Raw genomic sequence first — 14,467 nt, 5'->3', positions numbered from 1 at the left:
TCCATTAACAACATGCATGCTTCTGGATTTCTCATATGGTTGTTTTGTATACTGTAGTGCTGTAATAGCTGGAGATGTGAAGAGAAACTCGTGTGACTCTGGCCTTACACCAGTGGTCTAAAGGAAATAGGTCACTGAACAACTTTGTTGTTGTAGTTAAGCTTTCTGTTTAAATAAATATTTTAAGATTAGAGCCATCTGGTGCAAAATCTTCCAGTTGCAAAGAGGAGGACATGAAATGGCAAATCAAGGCATAAGTGATGCAGAGATTTTATGCTGTCTATTTGCAAGTAATGAGCTTGGTTCTTACCATATATAGGTAATTGCTGTTGGAATAAGTCACAAAGCTAACTAATATCTTTGCTCACACACAAATTGTTGAAACATATTTTCCAAGTGAGAAAACAGATGATTAGCTGAATCACTAGCTTGGCAGTAAGGAGACCTGATTTAACTTTCTGATCCACCTAAGGCTTTTGGGTTTACCATAGGCAAGCATTTAAAATATGGCTTTGCTGCAGACTGCAGTGAAGCATCAAGGTCTGCTAGTTAGTTTTTAATGAGCTAGCTTGGAAGCAATCTGTGGCACTACACAGTTAACTTACCCTTGGCTTCATTTACAGTCCATCAATTAATTTAACATGTGACAGTTGGATTTCAGGGTGTTTCATGAAACTCAGCAGGGATCAAATATAATCCAGCACCCTGATCAATCATATGAAATACATTTAGCATTAAATGACCCAATGGTCATCTCAAGTTAGATGTTAATTGTCTAACCATAGGGACTCAGTTGACTTTGTAAAGTAGGACAGATGGGCTCTGTAGTGCTGAAGGGCAAAACAGCTAGCAAAGAGCCCCAAGAGGCCATATTTGGAACATGATTCATTTCACCTAAATTTAGAGATCCCCAATCCTAATTACCTTTATAGTTGATGGAGAGTTTAATGACTTTTGGAGAGTGATTCACTCATGTTATTTGAGGAATCACCTTGATGATGTAAAATGTTTGGTAGAAAGGCCTCCAGATGAGATGAGATGAGAATCTAGAAGCAGACCTCTATATTGGGCCAGGTGAGTCCAAACTTGGAGCTTTTCCAGTAAGTGATGTTGCTTATTTAAACATTGAAGTTGTGTGTTTATACTACAGCTTACAGATAAGAGAAGAAATGCTGTTGCCTAACTCTGCCTTAGCTCCCTGTCGTGTCTCTCTGTCATGTTCTGGGGATAATAGCTTCAGGAAGCTCTAGAAAGACAAGGTGGAGGTCAGACCTCTTATCAGACCAATAAGTGTAGCTGAGAAAATGATAGAAGCTTTCAAGCCTTTGGACATTAATATGTATGGATGGTATGTTAACAGGAAACCTTTCAACATCTTAGACGAGATAGCTGAACTTTATTTCAGTGAACAGTTGAGCTCAGAAGCATCAACTGTGAGAAAAACCTCATCAACATTTGCATTTTTATTAGTAAGGATACTGTCAAACGAAGCCCATGAAATGTCATAGTGTTGAGCTCAGCATAATCGATAGCCGAATTTTATAATATTGGAAGGCAGGAGGATTTTTACCTGCACTTTGTGATCAGCATTGTTAGGTTTATTAGCACTGCTGTTTCAACCTGAGGAGAAACTAAAGAGCTTCATTGCTCGCTGAGGAGGATGATGTGTGAGCAAAGAGCCACGAGAGGGAGCTGTGGGAAGCAGTAAAACTGCCAAGTTTCTCCTCATTAAGCAGCGTGTTACCTTTAAAAGGCACTCAGCAAAAGACTGTTAAACTTTCAGAGGCGCAAAACATCTTTAAAATAAAGTTTTTTCCGGGTGGAAAATGGGCTGAAAAGTTAGAAATCGTTTTGAAAAAAAAACCCAAAAAAGAACAAAACTCACAACCAAAACCTTGCGTGAAGCCTATTTAAAAAGTTGTGTCTATTAAAAATGACATCTTCACTAGATTCCACAATGCTTCTAATTTTTAGGTCAAATGTTTTAATTTTGGTTTACATTTATTTCAAGTAGAAAAATACAATGTGTAATATAGATATAATGCTATTTTTGCTGCTGAATACGAACACCGTAGTGTATAAGACAGACCTGCATAGATCATTTGGCTCAAACCCCATGATAAGAGCTCTGTTCTTCACTTCTCTTGCTTGTAGTACACATTTCTCTGTGCTGTTAGCGGCCTTCACTGGAAAAACTCAGGATGCTTTACAGAGTTCATTGGGAATTAAACACATATCTGAACTCCTAACCAGTCTTAAAAAATGAATGTAGTAGTAAATGGCTCAAGTCATGTCAAATATCTAGGACTAAACGTGGATATTAATTATATAACCAGAGGGACTCAATTTACTTTGTAAAGCAATTAAAAGAAGACAGAAACTTACTGTCTGTTTCTGGAAAAGAGTAATGTCTGTTTAAAAATAACTTTATACCCAGAATAGCCTGCCTGTCTCACATAATATCAAGGCGGCAGTGGGGGATGCAGGGAAGGCACCCTAGCCATTTAAAGTACTCTACAGAAAAATCAAACCCAAATTTTAGAGCAACAAAAGTTGGCAGTTAGGTACCTAGATCCACATTTAGGCACATAAACAAGGGCTTTTCAAACTCTTCAAACTTTTTAAACTGAACTGGATATCAAAATTTAGCTTTTCTTTGTTTTTATTCCCAAAGGGCAGATTAAGGCCTGTGTTCCTGTGGACAGGTTTAAGGAAGTAGAGGGCTCATTTTCTTAATATATAGTATCATTCAGCATTCCTCTGGCTTATTCTAGTAGTCTAACAGTCTTTTTTAAAAAAAAAATATTTCTTCCTTCAGAACAGACAGGCAAGGATTCTTCTCAAGCCTATGGAGTTTGTTCCTCTGTCCATGAACAAAGCAGCTCTGTATGAAAACTTCATTAACCTAAAACACTTGCTTCAACAGGCATCATGATGAAAAAAATGCATATTCCTGGATACTTACTGCACTTTAGTTTTGCTTTGAGTGGTATTCATAATACCTTCTTCTTTATAACATACTATCTGAAAACACCATTGATTTTTCTGGATCCAGTTGTCAGTGTCACCATACCTGTTCAGGCTGACAGCCACAGCACCCATCCCACTCTCTGCCTCCTAGATGGACAGAATGCCAGAATCAGACATCTTCCACTATCTGCTCGTGCATCATCTTCAAGCAGCATAGTCAGATAGACAGAAAGGAAAGAAACAAGACTATCCCCATATGACCGACAAGGTTTTTGCACTTCAATATTCATCCTTCCATCACTTCAGAATCAGCTTCTAGCAATGGGCTAGAAATGTAGCCTCAGCTACTTTTGTCTTCAGAGTAAAGCATAACATCCATAACTTCTGATCCACCTTTTTTTGTTACCATCCTGATTTAAATATATTAGAAAGAAACAGTATGTTTAGTTAGTCTACTCAACACTGCACTTAATTTTTCCCTCTTCCAGGAGTATCACGCTTCAAGTTTCTCTGTCATGATTTTCCTTCTGCCTTGTTGTGAATGTGAATATAGTGAGATTTACAAAAAGTTTAATACACACAGATATGACAGCAGGAAAAGGAGCTGAAGTTGTGTTTGTCTGGATTGTTTATTTCAAAAATGCAGTAAGAGTGAGCTTCAAAAACCTCCCTAAAGCTCTCTGAGAGACAGCACCGGGGAGCCAGGGGCTATTACCTTTATACATCAGTAGAACCTCTCTGCTTTTATGTCACTGTTCTTAAAGTAAAAACAAGCTGAAGATCAATTCAGAGTGCCTTTCTCAAGCAAATTTTACTGAAACGAGAAAGATCATATAAACAAAGACTTCCAGATACTTTTAACTCTTATATGACAATTTCAAAATATTTCAGTGAGAAAGGACAGTCACATGCAAGCAAACCACAGCAACAAAAATACATGTTTCCACAACAAGTTCAACGTCCTCTATGTGATGTCACTAACAAGGTTGAGCATTTAACATCAGTTACATCATTCACTGTGTTATGCAACAGGGCTCTTGCTAGCATTTAAAAATGTGGCTAAGCCAGTAACACATTACCTTCACTGTTAAAACCCCAAGAACACTTAGCAGTATACAAATGCTCTTTAGGTATTTCATTTTTCTTTAAAAGGCCTTCACTTTTTTAAAAAAATACATATTACTAAAACGTACTTGGAAAGGGGAAGTGTGTATCTGCTTTACTGCTTTAAAATTTAATTCCTTCTCAGATTCTGCACTCTTGTTCATCTGCACTTAACAGCAATAAAAGACAAGTGAAATCCTGATCCCAAGACCGTAAAATCATGTCTATATGGGATGCTTCTGTATGCTTAAATATAAATGCATCCTGCATCTGTTTCAGCTGGTTTTCAGGTGAGTGAAGCCTAGCAAGGGGCCAGAATACAGTCACTCTGAGTTCCAACACTTGGACCCATTTGAACAAAAATGTAAGGAAAACCGTGTATACCACAGATTCCACCTACCTGAAAGTTCGTATTTCCATTAATATGAGCAAATCAAAATTAATTAGCTTCTCTGGGGCTGTCCTGACAAATTTTTAAAGGATACAGATTTTTAGAAACGTTCCCTACCGTTCACTGCATAGAAGTACATGAAGGCTTCTTCATTGTGTACGAAAAATATAGCTAGAGGCATTTTTTTGTGCAAGTATCTGATTCCCAGATCTACTCTTTCAAATTTGAATTCCAGATCTGTCTGGTGCTTCACTTTTACAGTAATCAAAACAAGAAGTCTGTATCTGTATACTACAGTAAAGGGGAAAAAAAAAAAAAAGGCTTTGATACATCCAGCTAATATCCAGTTTATTTAATACCACAGCAGTAAATATAGTTAACAGTTCTCGAATCTGGCAATGCTAGAGCTGGTGAGATACAGCTACCTGACAGGTCAGCAGTCTATTAGCAGTTCTAGAATTCAGTGGGCACTGGAAAGATGAAGGCTGTACATGCATAGTCTTCATATTGAGCTTTATAGATATTGACAGTACAGTTAAATGCACTACTGATATGGCAGCAGTATCTGCATAGAAACAAAGCAACACTGTGCCTATCAACACTGAGAACTATATTCCAATACCTGGAATCTTAAAACAAGTGAAATAAACACTATCTCTTCCTTTTAAAAAAAAAAGTCATCTTTGGTCAACGCTTATCAAAATGTGCTTTTATTTTACAAAAGTAACACTAAGATTATAGAGCTTTTTTTAATGTTATGGGGTGGATGTCTGAAAAAAAAAACTGGTGTTCTGCTGTGACTGATACTTTTACAAGTTTGCACACAGGAAAAAATTCAGAGCAGAAGTAGGCTCCCACTCAGCAACTTGCTCAGACCAAATCCCAGCTGTCCTCTGGAACGCATAGGAGGCAGTAATTCATCTTCAGATCACTTCCCTTTCATAATTTCTGTATGAGCACAGCACTTTCAAACACACTGGGCTAAGCCCTTATTTAGTCGCCTACACTAAGAGCTCTGAATGTCAATTGACAACATATTTATATCTGTCTGATGTTTAATAGCCACATTTGAAAAGCATAGCTAACATATTCCTTAGTGCTTTCTCAAGTGGCATTTCAATACCACAGTGATGACTACTTGTAAAGACATTGGTCCTTCGGAAAAACACTGTGTTAAGTTAGGAGCACAGGTCCTACCAGAAGGCTGACCTTTAAATCCAGGCAGACAGCCTAGAGAACCTGTGATCTTGAACATTCTATGTGCTTTTCAAGCTTCCATTCCCATCTAAAATTGAACAGGCACATCCATCTTACAGGTAAAGAAACCTTGTTACAGTCCACAAAAACTACTCCGTGCAAGTGATCAGCCTCAGATGTTACCCTGGCCTTCACATTGGCCTTTGCCATAAAATTATTTCACTAAACAACCTTGCCAAACAGTCCAATGCTCACTGACTAACATTTCACTAACATTCCAGTTCCCACCCTCTTCAACCTTCTCTACTTTCTTTCATCACTCAAAAAAACAAACCTCCAAATACTGAGACAGGAGACAATACTGCTTCCCTTCTGCCACCTCTGCAAGATAGCTTTGCAGTGAATACCTTTTTTGATTTGGTGTCTAAGCATTTAATTCATATGAATTGAAGGAAGTGTTAGGCACCTTTAGGCACACAAGGATATGAGTGATCCTTCCTTGAGTTACATAGAAATATCACATGAAGCAGTAGTATTTTGCTTTTCTTTAGTGCAACTGTTCTTGCACAGAAAAAAAAAAAAAACAACAGCTGCTTCTCTTCATTCTAAAGTAAGATTTTGATCAGCAAAGCTGAGTTTCTTGGAAATAACTGTTTACAATTCAGTCACACCTAGAAGCTCTATCCATGTTAGATATTCAAGACCACGTTGGTCTTGAATAAATGCATACTAAAACTCTCCTTCAAAGAACTTCTGAGAGAAAGGGTGAGAGGAGCAGCTTGGAATTTAAGTGACATACCTTTAACACAGTAAATCTGTAGTAGAACTGGAAATAGAAAGTCAGGTCTTCTAGGTTTAGACCCCATCCATACTATTTCCTGCCTTTGGTTTCTACTGCCTTACTCCTCCAGATACTAACCTTTGGAGGAAATTGACCGAATCCCAAGAGCTGCCTGAGCAACTTTATTTCAGCTTGTTCCTACTTCAAGACCAACCATCTTTTACACAGATTTCCTTCTCTTTCCAAACACATTGTTGATTAACTTGGCCATTGACTTTGATCCACTTGGTCGTCTCTTTTCCTTCATTTTGAAATTTGAGGTGATATTCTTGAGGACTTTCATGAACATTGCCACAACTTCCTGATAATGTTCTGCTGCAGATAGTTCGCAGAATTGGCACTTGTTATCGATTGCAAGCTTCTGTCCTTCATCCCAGCCAACTTCCCTCATGTGGCATAAATCCTGTTTATTACCTACCAAAAATACTGATGACTCGACCATTCTGAAATCAAAAAGATCACAATTAAAGAAATGGTATATTACAATGCTGTGCTGTACTCTGTGCTATACATATAGTGTGTATGGGAAGTACGTTCAGGGTAATAGGCATTGCAAAAAACCCAAAAGAACAAACCAACTCCCTTATCTTGCCAGGTAGAGTTTCAGCTTTCCATTTGCCATAGTCAAATGTCAAAGGATTTTACAGATGAGCCTCTATCAGTAAATTTTCATTTTGGTTCCTCAGCTCAATGAATTCATGTATTTTTCATCCACTGCATTTTCCACACACTATACTGCTGAGAATATTGCCAGCTCCTGGGCTTCACAAAGAAGCAAATTGGTCATTATCTCCATTTGTAGATAACAGAGTCAAAGAGATGCATCAGTGTCAGTGGTGTAATTCAGAAAAAAAACCCACAGGAAGCCTAATCCCAAACTTTTGCTAAAATTACTCCTTCCAGAGAAGCCTTAATTAAGAAAGGTCAGCAGTAAACCATAAAGAATAGTGTTGGGGTTTTTTATTCAATATAAGGGGTAGGATTTCACTCTATTTAGAAAGTATCTCAGATGACTGATGCAAGAATATACATCACATCTACTCAGACTTACAATTTGGCTGGCTCTTCTTGACAGAAAGTAGTTTCTTATCATATGGTCACCCATGTGCACAAATACTGTTGGAGTCACTGCTAAAGCCAGTTTAGGAGACTTCATGATACAAGATTTATTTATTGTGGGAAATGTTTTCTTTAGCCCTCACATTGGTGCGTCTCCATTGGTAATAGAGTAGGGGAGTAAAAGCAGAGACTGACTATGCCAGGTTTTTGCCCACATAAATCACAGCAGACAGATTTACCGCAATTACTTAAAACAGCAGTGTCATAAGAAATAAGAACAAAAATCCTGATGTACTTGGCTTTGGATACCATGAAACAGATACCTTATTCCTGGTATTGTGTTATGCTACTTGGATGCTGCTGGATTTCAATTGCTACTGGGATGCCTACAGCTCACAGAAATGTTCTCAGCTTTTTTTGAAGATTGCTAAGGGGGGAAAAAAAAAAAAAACCTACTTACTTCTTACAAGCTCCTACGTGAGACTCTCGGATCCTGTACAGCAATGCCTTGGCAAATGCAAACGATGCCCTGTCACTGATGTCATAAACAATGATAAATCCATCAGCCCAATGGAGCTCGTCTGTGAGGGAGAGCTTTCCCCGCTGTGGCTGAAAAGTTCAAATTCACATGCAAAAAGATGGTTACTGTTGTCACTTCAGAGTATGTTCTTTATCATTGTGAATGTGAGAATGTTATATCTTTTATTACAAAAAATACTAATAGGTCTAGGTGTTGGTGCTGAATTCAGGTGAGTCCTGCTCCAAAAGCCTAATAAATAACCATCATTACAGATGACACCTTGGATCACCAACAAATGCATAATGAAACACTTAGACTTTAATGTAATGTTTAAGCAGTGAAGTTGCATAACCTGTATAGTCATTACAGAGTTACATGAGAAAGAAACATATGGGAGCCATCAGTGTTTATGCAGTTTCAAGTTTTACATATTGCTAATAGTCTGACTACAGTGTACTTAATTATTCTCTTTGTTTCTTCATTTGTTTCTTCTTTGCATTGTTTGAATCTGAAACTATTTACTCGATAAATTTCTAGAGAGACGGAAAAAAAATCTTTCCATCTGCAGTTGACTGTAATAAAACTAGTGACATAAAATCACTCAAGTGATCATAAACTGTTTAGGTTAGAAAAGACCTCCAAAATCTTAGAGTCCACTCATTACCCTAACACTGTCATATCCACCACTAAACCACGTCCCTAATCACCTCATCTACACATCTTTTAAATACCTCCAGAAACACTAACTCAACCACCTCCCTGAGCAGCCTGTTCCAGTGTTTAACAACCCTTTTGGTGAAGATTTTTTTCCTAATATCCAATCTAAACCTTTCCTGGTGCAACTTGAGGCTATTTCCTCTTATCTTATTGCTTGTTACTTGGGAGATCAACACCCCCCAAGCTACGGCCTCCTTTCAGGTAGTTGGAGAGTGATAAGGGTGCTCCTGAGCCTCCTCCTCTCCAGGCTACAGAATCCTCATTTCCTCAGCTGATCCTCATCAGACTTGTCCTCTAGACCCTTCCCAATTATTGAGTCCCTTCACCCAAAAAACCTGTCCCAATTCCTAGAAAGCAACAACTGCAAACTGTCCCTTTAAGCTAAAGAATATAATTTTAAAACTACTTTAAATGAGTTTATCCCTGCAAATGATTTCCCAGCAGCTGGCAAGGTCATGTGACTCAAGACACGTAAAATACTGGAAGCTGACCAGGAACACATAAAAATAAAAAATTGACTTTTGCTCTAAGAAAACCCATCTTCAATAGTAATTTGAGGACTGTTAAAGCTGTTCTCACACTAGTTTAGTATTTTGCTACTTGCAATGTATAATCTTCTCTGGCATTCCACCTCAGTTGCTTCAATTAGCTCAGCACCGGGGCAGCACTGTAGCATCATAAACAACTGGACTGGGAAGGCTGTAACCATGAGGGATGGCAACTGAATGCTGACAGTGAAAGGGAGTGTATAAGAAAGAAAAAAAAAAAAGGACTGTTTCCAGGACTGTATGAAGACTTCACTATCATTAATACAACAGTTTTTTCATGTTGTGGTGACTGTGCAGTAAGTTTAAGTGCAGGAATGGTGACTTGTGTATGTCACAGCTGTTTCCCAGATGGATGAAGGGACAGTGAGCTTTGCAGACCAGGGACACAGCTACTAGAGAGAAGGCTCAGAGAGCAGAAAGATTTCAGGAAGCTGAAACAAAAATGGCAAGACTTCTTTTCCCAGCCTGGCCTCCTCTTTGCATCTATTTTTGCCTCCAGCTCTCACAGGGTACAGGATCTCCATGTCACATCCACGTGTTTCTAAAATCACCAGTCCTATCACACGAAAAACCAATACCACCACAATTTTCTACCTACTCCTTCGCAGGCACTAAGAAGTTAGAAAGAAAACAGCAAAGAACTAAAGTTAGGCCTTGTTCCCAAGTAAAACCTAGAACGAGGCACAAAGAGTATCGGCACGCAGAGTTGTTTTTAATACAACTGGTTTTGCTTAAAATCAAAGAGGTGCCCAAATTGTAGCCATAGGTGAGCTTAGGAAATGGGTCTAAGTCAGGTGGAAGTAAGTCTACAGAACATTATATGGCAAGGGAGGACTCCATAGTGTTACACTGCACAGTGGCTATTTCAGTATCCTCATTGCCTTGGGACAATTAATGCTGTTGCTTGTCTCCTGGGAGCCAGATTTGTTTGGTGGTTCATTTTGTGTTCTAGGTAAAGTTTTTAAGTCTTGGAATTTAACTCCAGGTAATATTTTGGCTTTAGTATTAGCATTCATCCTAGTTGGTAAAAGACAACATCATTGCCCAAAACAGAACCTTGTCAGCTGATGTGATTAGCCAGACAGACCTACCTAGGCCACAATACCAAAGTTTCTCTATTCCTGTAGTAGCAGCAAAGAAATGAATACAAAACCCTTTATTTCTAAGTGGTTTATTGTGATCAAAGTATATCTGTTAACATGCATTATGGCCTTCCCTGGATCTGTGAACGCAGGTCTTATTTCCAGGCCTGCCTACTTTGATTATTTCTGCAGACATTTAATAAACTGCTTGCTTTAAAAATTAAATGTAATCCACTTAAGGTATTTGAGAAAACTGCATATAATCCTATAACTAAATATCTCTGTATTTACCTAGATAAGGAAGAAGTGGGAAAAGTTATTTCTGTTACTAATACTCCAAAATGCAAAAGGTTTTACAGAAAATTTAAGCAAGGAGAGGCTTCTTCCACAAAATGGGAAAGTACTCAGCAGTTTTAAGCCACAGCAACTACAAGACTTCAGTCTTTAGAAAAAAAAAAAAAAGTCCAAGTTCCATAACCAACAACAAGTTTGTAATCCTCCCTCAACCCCTTTTTACCGTTACACAGGTAGAACAGCTTTTCTTTGACTCCTAAAATTCTTACCTGTGAACAAGGGTCATAAATTTCCAAGTGTATCTGCCTCCCATCCAAGCACAAGTGCTTAGTGTAGATGCATTCTAGAAGATACACAGTATACAAAGAAAACCAGCATTAGTGAGAGAGGGTGGTAGTGAAAAGGCAGCAAAAGTAAGATTAGATAATACGGAGGGTTCACACAGAATCTGTACTGTCTGGTTTTTCGAGGGCTTTATGTTTTAGTTTTGTTGGAGGTTTTGGAAGGGTGAGCTTGAGATTGTTTTTTGGTTTTTTTTTTTTGGGGGGGGGGTTGCTTTTTTTTTTGTTAATGGGTTTTCTTCCCCTTTGTTGCTTTTTTATAGTTTTGTTTTGGTTGAGCTTTTGTTGGGTGTTTTTTTCTTTTGTTTGATTGGGTTTTTTATTGTTTGGTGGTTTTTTTGTTGGATTTTTTGTTTATTTGTTTTAAACACATACTCAGAATAAATCTATTTTATTTTGCAACACATGAGCTGCCCAATCCTTGGGCTGCCCAACACCATTTCACTGTGGTGTTCCCATTGAAGTGCTGGTGCAAGAAGTACTTCTAGACACAAGTTTTCATCTTCCAAAATGGAGGCAAAGGGGTTACATAATGCTCAGAATCAGCTAAATGCTGGTAACTACTCAGCTTGATATCAAGGTTTGGAATTATGAAATTAGTAAGACAGCTTATGTATAAATTCTGATTCTGTACAAATGTTATTATTGGCAATAACATTTATTTACCATGAAATCTAGTTCTACTATGTACCACCAGACCAATAGTATTTACAGGATCATGTCCTTAGACTAGATCCTAGAATAGTTCTATAGCATAACTTCTTAGATTTAGGACTCTTCACCAGCACTAGCAACCCTGGGAACTTCATTGCTGACAGACCATCACTATTATTTTAAGTAACACGTTGTTCTAAGCAAGTATAACCAACTTGTGTTTGTGGCAGTAGTTGTCAAAAGTCTGTTTATGGTATAATTTCTCATAGTTACTTAACTACAGAGACAAAAACTGTTGTGGGCACTACTTCAGACTGCATGTAATGAAGGCATAGATAAGACCTATTGTCTCTGGAACTTCAGTTCAGCACCATATTAATCTTGAGTACTCTCCAGGCACATCTTAAGAGTTCATCTGATGAACTATCAGTCCCAAGCTTCTCAGGGTACATATCTGCAACACTTTGGTTGTTTCTATAATTAAATATATTTTTAATTAATACTTTGACTCCACTAACAGTGAGATGGTTTTTATTTTGTTACTTTATATTCCCACTTTCCACTCCTTTTCTCCTCTCTAGAAGTTGAGGTAAACTTATCTTCTAAAAAAGCTTTGTTAACAAGTGAAAACATTCTGGGAGTTTGCAATTCCTTTTCTGAGACTTGCAGTATTGGAAGCACAGGATAAGGAAACTTGTTTTTAGTTGTAAGTGGCTTAGAACACACACAGAGCACTATATAACTTACATATGACATAGACATTGCTAAGCCACTTGGGACACAAACTGTCTTTTCAATCTGGGTTTGTATAGTAACAAGTGTTGATAGAATATGTCCAGCTATAACTCTGCTTTCAGATTAAGTTCATTAGGACATACTCAGTTTAGCTTAGCATTCTTATTTCTTTATGGATCATGGGAAGCTACTCTGATTTTTGTAAAGAAGTGGTTTCAGAAAGAGTCTTTCACTTTAGAAGGAAATATGAGGTTGACAGCAACTGCCACTCCTTGTTAAGTTACAAGACTTTTCATTCCCTCCTCTCCTGGGGTAGCACACTTCCAAAAGTGTTTATCTATCAGATAAATAGTACTTCTACCCAGGATGTGAAAGTTCAAGTCCTGCTTTGCCATCTTCCAAGACCTTAGAAGTGTCTTAAGGATCACTGTATTTGTTCTGGCATGAACAAGAAATTATATCCTCAACACGGCAAGGCTTTCCTCAGAGCTATCAAATCAGTACACTCCTGCAAAAGCAAGGGGCTTTGCATTATGCTTTGATTAACCGGTAGTGCCAGATAAACAATGTTTCACCTCTCCTACAGAGCTGAGAGTGAGATATTCAATAGGACAGGTGTTGGTGTTGATTTTTTCTTTTCCAGTCTATTTCTTTACTCTGTTCTTTATCTCCTCTTTGATTCAGCTTACTATAATCTACCCGCGCTTCGCTCATGCAGCCCGGTTATCTTTCCCTCCTAAGTCCCTTCGCAGCGGCTTTGCGATGAGCACTTCGCCAGCCCCCGCGCCCGGGTGCACCACCGGAGTGTTAAGCGATCTCTCCACAGATACCTGGCTTGCCTTTTCCCGTCTTCAAAGCTTACACTTAATCAGAAACTCTCGCTGATAAAAAGAACCAAAACGTAAATCTTCCCGAAAAGTTCTGTGAAACTACGTTTCTGCCCATTTTCTTGTTCAAACAAATGTTTGAAGCGTGGCACGTCCGTTCCCCCGAGCGCCCGCACCGCCCAGCCCAGCCCAAGGAAGCCGCCGCTCCCCGCCCACCCCGCGGCGGGTCCCGCTCCCGCCGCCCCTTCCCCATCGCCCGGCGGCGGCCCGCGGTGCTCACCGGCGTTGGACGCGTACTCTCCGATGAACCGCCTGGTCAGAAACCGCACCGCCAGCGCTGCGGGAGGAAAGCAGACGCCAGGTTTAATGCTGCCCCGCCGCTCGCGTCGCTACCCGCCTCCCTCTCCACCAAACCTGAGGTAAAGCCAGGCTGGAAGTTACCAAGGCCGCCCCGCTCCCCGCCTCACCCGACTTGCCGGCTCCACTCCCGCCCAGCACGGCCAACTTCACCTCGGTCATCCCGCCGCCAGGCCGCGCCCCGCCGCCTCCATTTCTTTATAGCCGCCGGGGCCGCCTAGCAGCCCGCCTCCTCCCCGCTCCGTTCCGCTCCCCTCCGCCGGCCCCCGGCCGCTTTCCCCGCCCCACCGGCGAGGCCGATAGGTACAGCTCTACGTGGGAGGTCGGTAGTTTTCATCTTCTTTGACAGGCATCCTCCTCCTCGTTCCTTTTCCTCGTTCTCTCCGTCCCTCAGCTTAGTCCTCTACCGTGCAAACTTTCTTCAGGCATCCGGCTCGGCCCGGCGCTTCTGCACCTGGGCCAGGCTGGCTGGAGGGGTCCGGACCTCCTCCTCCGCCCCTCACTCTCAGCCTCGGGCCCCGCTAGTACGCAAAGCGGTCAGAAATTAAGGAGGAAAGGGCAAAGGAAGGAGGAGAGCGAGAAGGAAAGTGAAGGAAAATACATTCTTCAGCAGGAGGGTTGTTTATTTACTTTTGCTGTAAGTTTGTTTGCAGGCTGTCATCCTTTTGTACCAGGCATGTGAAAGTGAAGAAGCTAAAGAGATTCTTGTTTATTTATTTTAAATGCTTCTGAGGTAACTTTGTAAAACTCAGTGTTTTGAGCTTCTCTGGTATTCTCTGACCCAAGTTTAAAAACTCTAGTCACTCCCTAAACCTCTGAACTTGCAAAAA

At 39.9% G+C, this 14,467-nt stretch overlaps 1 protein-coding gene across 1 annotated transcript; it reads right to left on the bottom strand.

Moving 5' to 3' along the window:
• Positions 1-3,587: 3,587 nt before the first annotated feature.
• Positions 3,588-13,824, bottom strand: RERGL (RERG like). Its single transcript, XM_061988858.1, has 5 exons — positions 13,748-13,824; positions 13,561-13,617; positions 10,993-11,066; positions 8,023-8,171; positions 3,588-6,946 (listed from the first exon to the last, which is right to left on the bottom strand). The coding sequence occupies exons 1-5, from the start codon at positions 13,797-13,799 to the stop codon at positions 6,664-6,666; spliced, it is 615 nt and encodes a 204-aa protein (XP_061844842.1). The 5' UTR covers positions 13,800-13,824; the 3' UTR covers positions 3,588-6,663.
• Between the last annotated feature and the right edge of the window lie 643 nt (positions 13,825-14,467).

The sequence above is a fragment of the Colius striatus genome, chromosome 1 (assembly GCF_028858725.1).
Source record: "Colius striatus isolate bColStr4 chromosome 1, bColStr4.1.hap1, whole genome shotgun sequence".
Taxonomy (NCBI): domain Eukaryota; kingdom Metazoa; phylum Chordata; class Aves; order Coliiformes; family Coliidae; genus Colius; species Colius striatus.
The sequence above is the reverse complement of the archived record's forward strand: the minus strand, read 5'-3'. Positions and strand labels throughout refer to the sequence as shown.